The sequence below is a fragment of the Merops nubicus genome, unplaced genomic scaffold, assembly GCF_000691845.1.
Source record: "Merops nubicus isolate BGI_N331 unplaced genomic scaffold, ASM69184v1 scaffold16184, whole genome shotgun sequence".
Taxonomy (NCBI): Eukaryota; Metazoa; Chordata; class Aves; order Coraciiformes; family Meropidae; genus Merops; species Merops nubicus.
The window spans coordinates 21,761-22,163 of NW_008606345.1; the positions used below are offsets into that span (position 1 = coordinate 21,761).

General features: G+C 55.3%; 1 protein-coding gene across 1 annotated transcript in view; it reads right to left on the reverse strand.

The window, feature by feature from the left end:
• Nucleotides 1–403, reverse strand: part of LOC103772296 (transcription cofactor HES-6-like) — a 1,900-nt gene that overhangs the window by 680 nt on the left and 817 nt on the right. Inside the window, 1 exon segment of the mRNA XM_008939625.1 lies at nt 342–401. Within this exon segment, the coding sequence (XP_008937873.1) occupies nt 342–401 (60 nt within the window).

The window sequence follows — 403 nt, forward strand, 5'->3', positions numbered from 1 at the left end:
ATCTGCATGGGCTCCTGGGGAGCTCCTTGCTGAAGCCAACTGGGCTTTACTGTAAGATGAATCGTTTGCAGGGGGAAGGTAATGCAGGGTGTGGGGTCCAAGGGCAAAACTACACCAAAAAGCAGAAAACAGCTCTGGAAAGAAAACCAAAACCTTCCGTGGGTTAACCAGTGCCCAGCTCCATCTCCCCATCTAGTGGAGAAAGCCAAGCCCGAGCAGCAAGCCCGGGCCTCAACAGATTTGAAAGATGCTTTTGCCAAGTTGCCAGGGGATGAAACCTGCTGGCACCCTCCTGCCCTGGCACTGCCCACGCTCGCAGGGTGGGGGGACCAGGCACTCACCCATCAACTTGCTGCTCTGGATGTTCTGGAGGTGCTTCACCGTCATTTCCAGGATGTCTGCT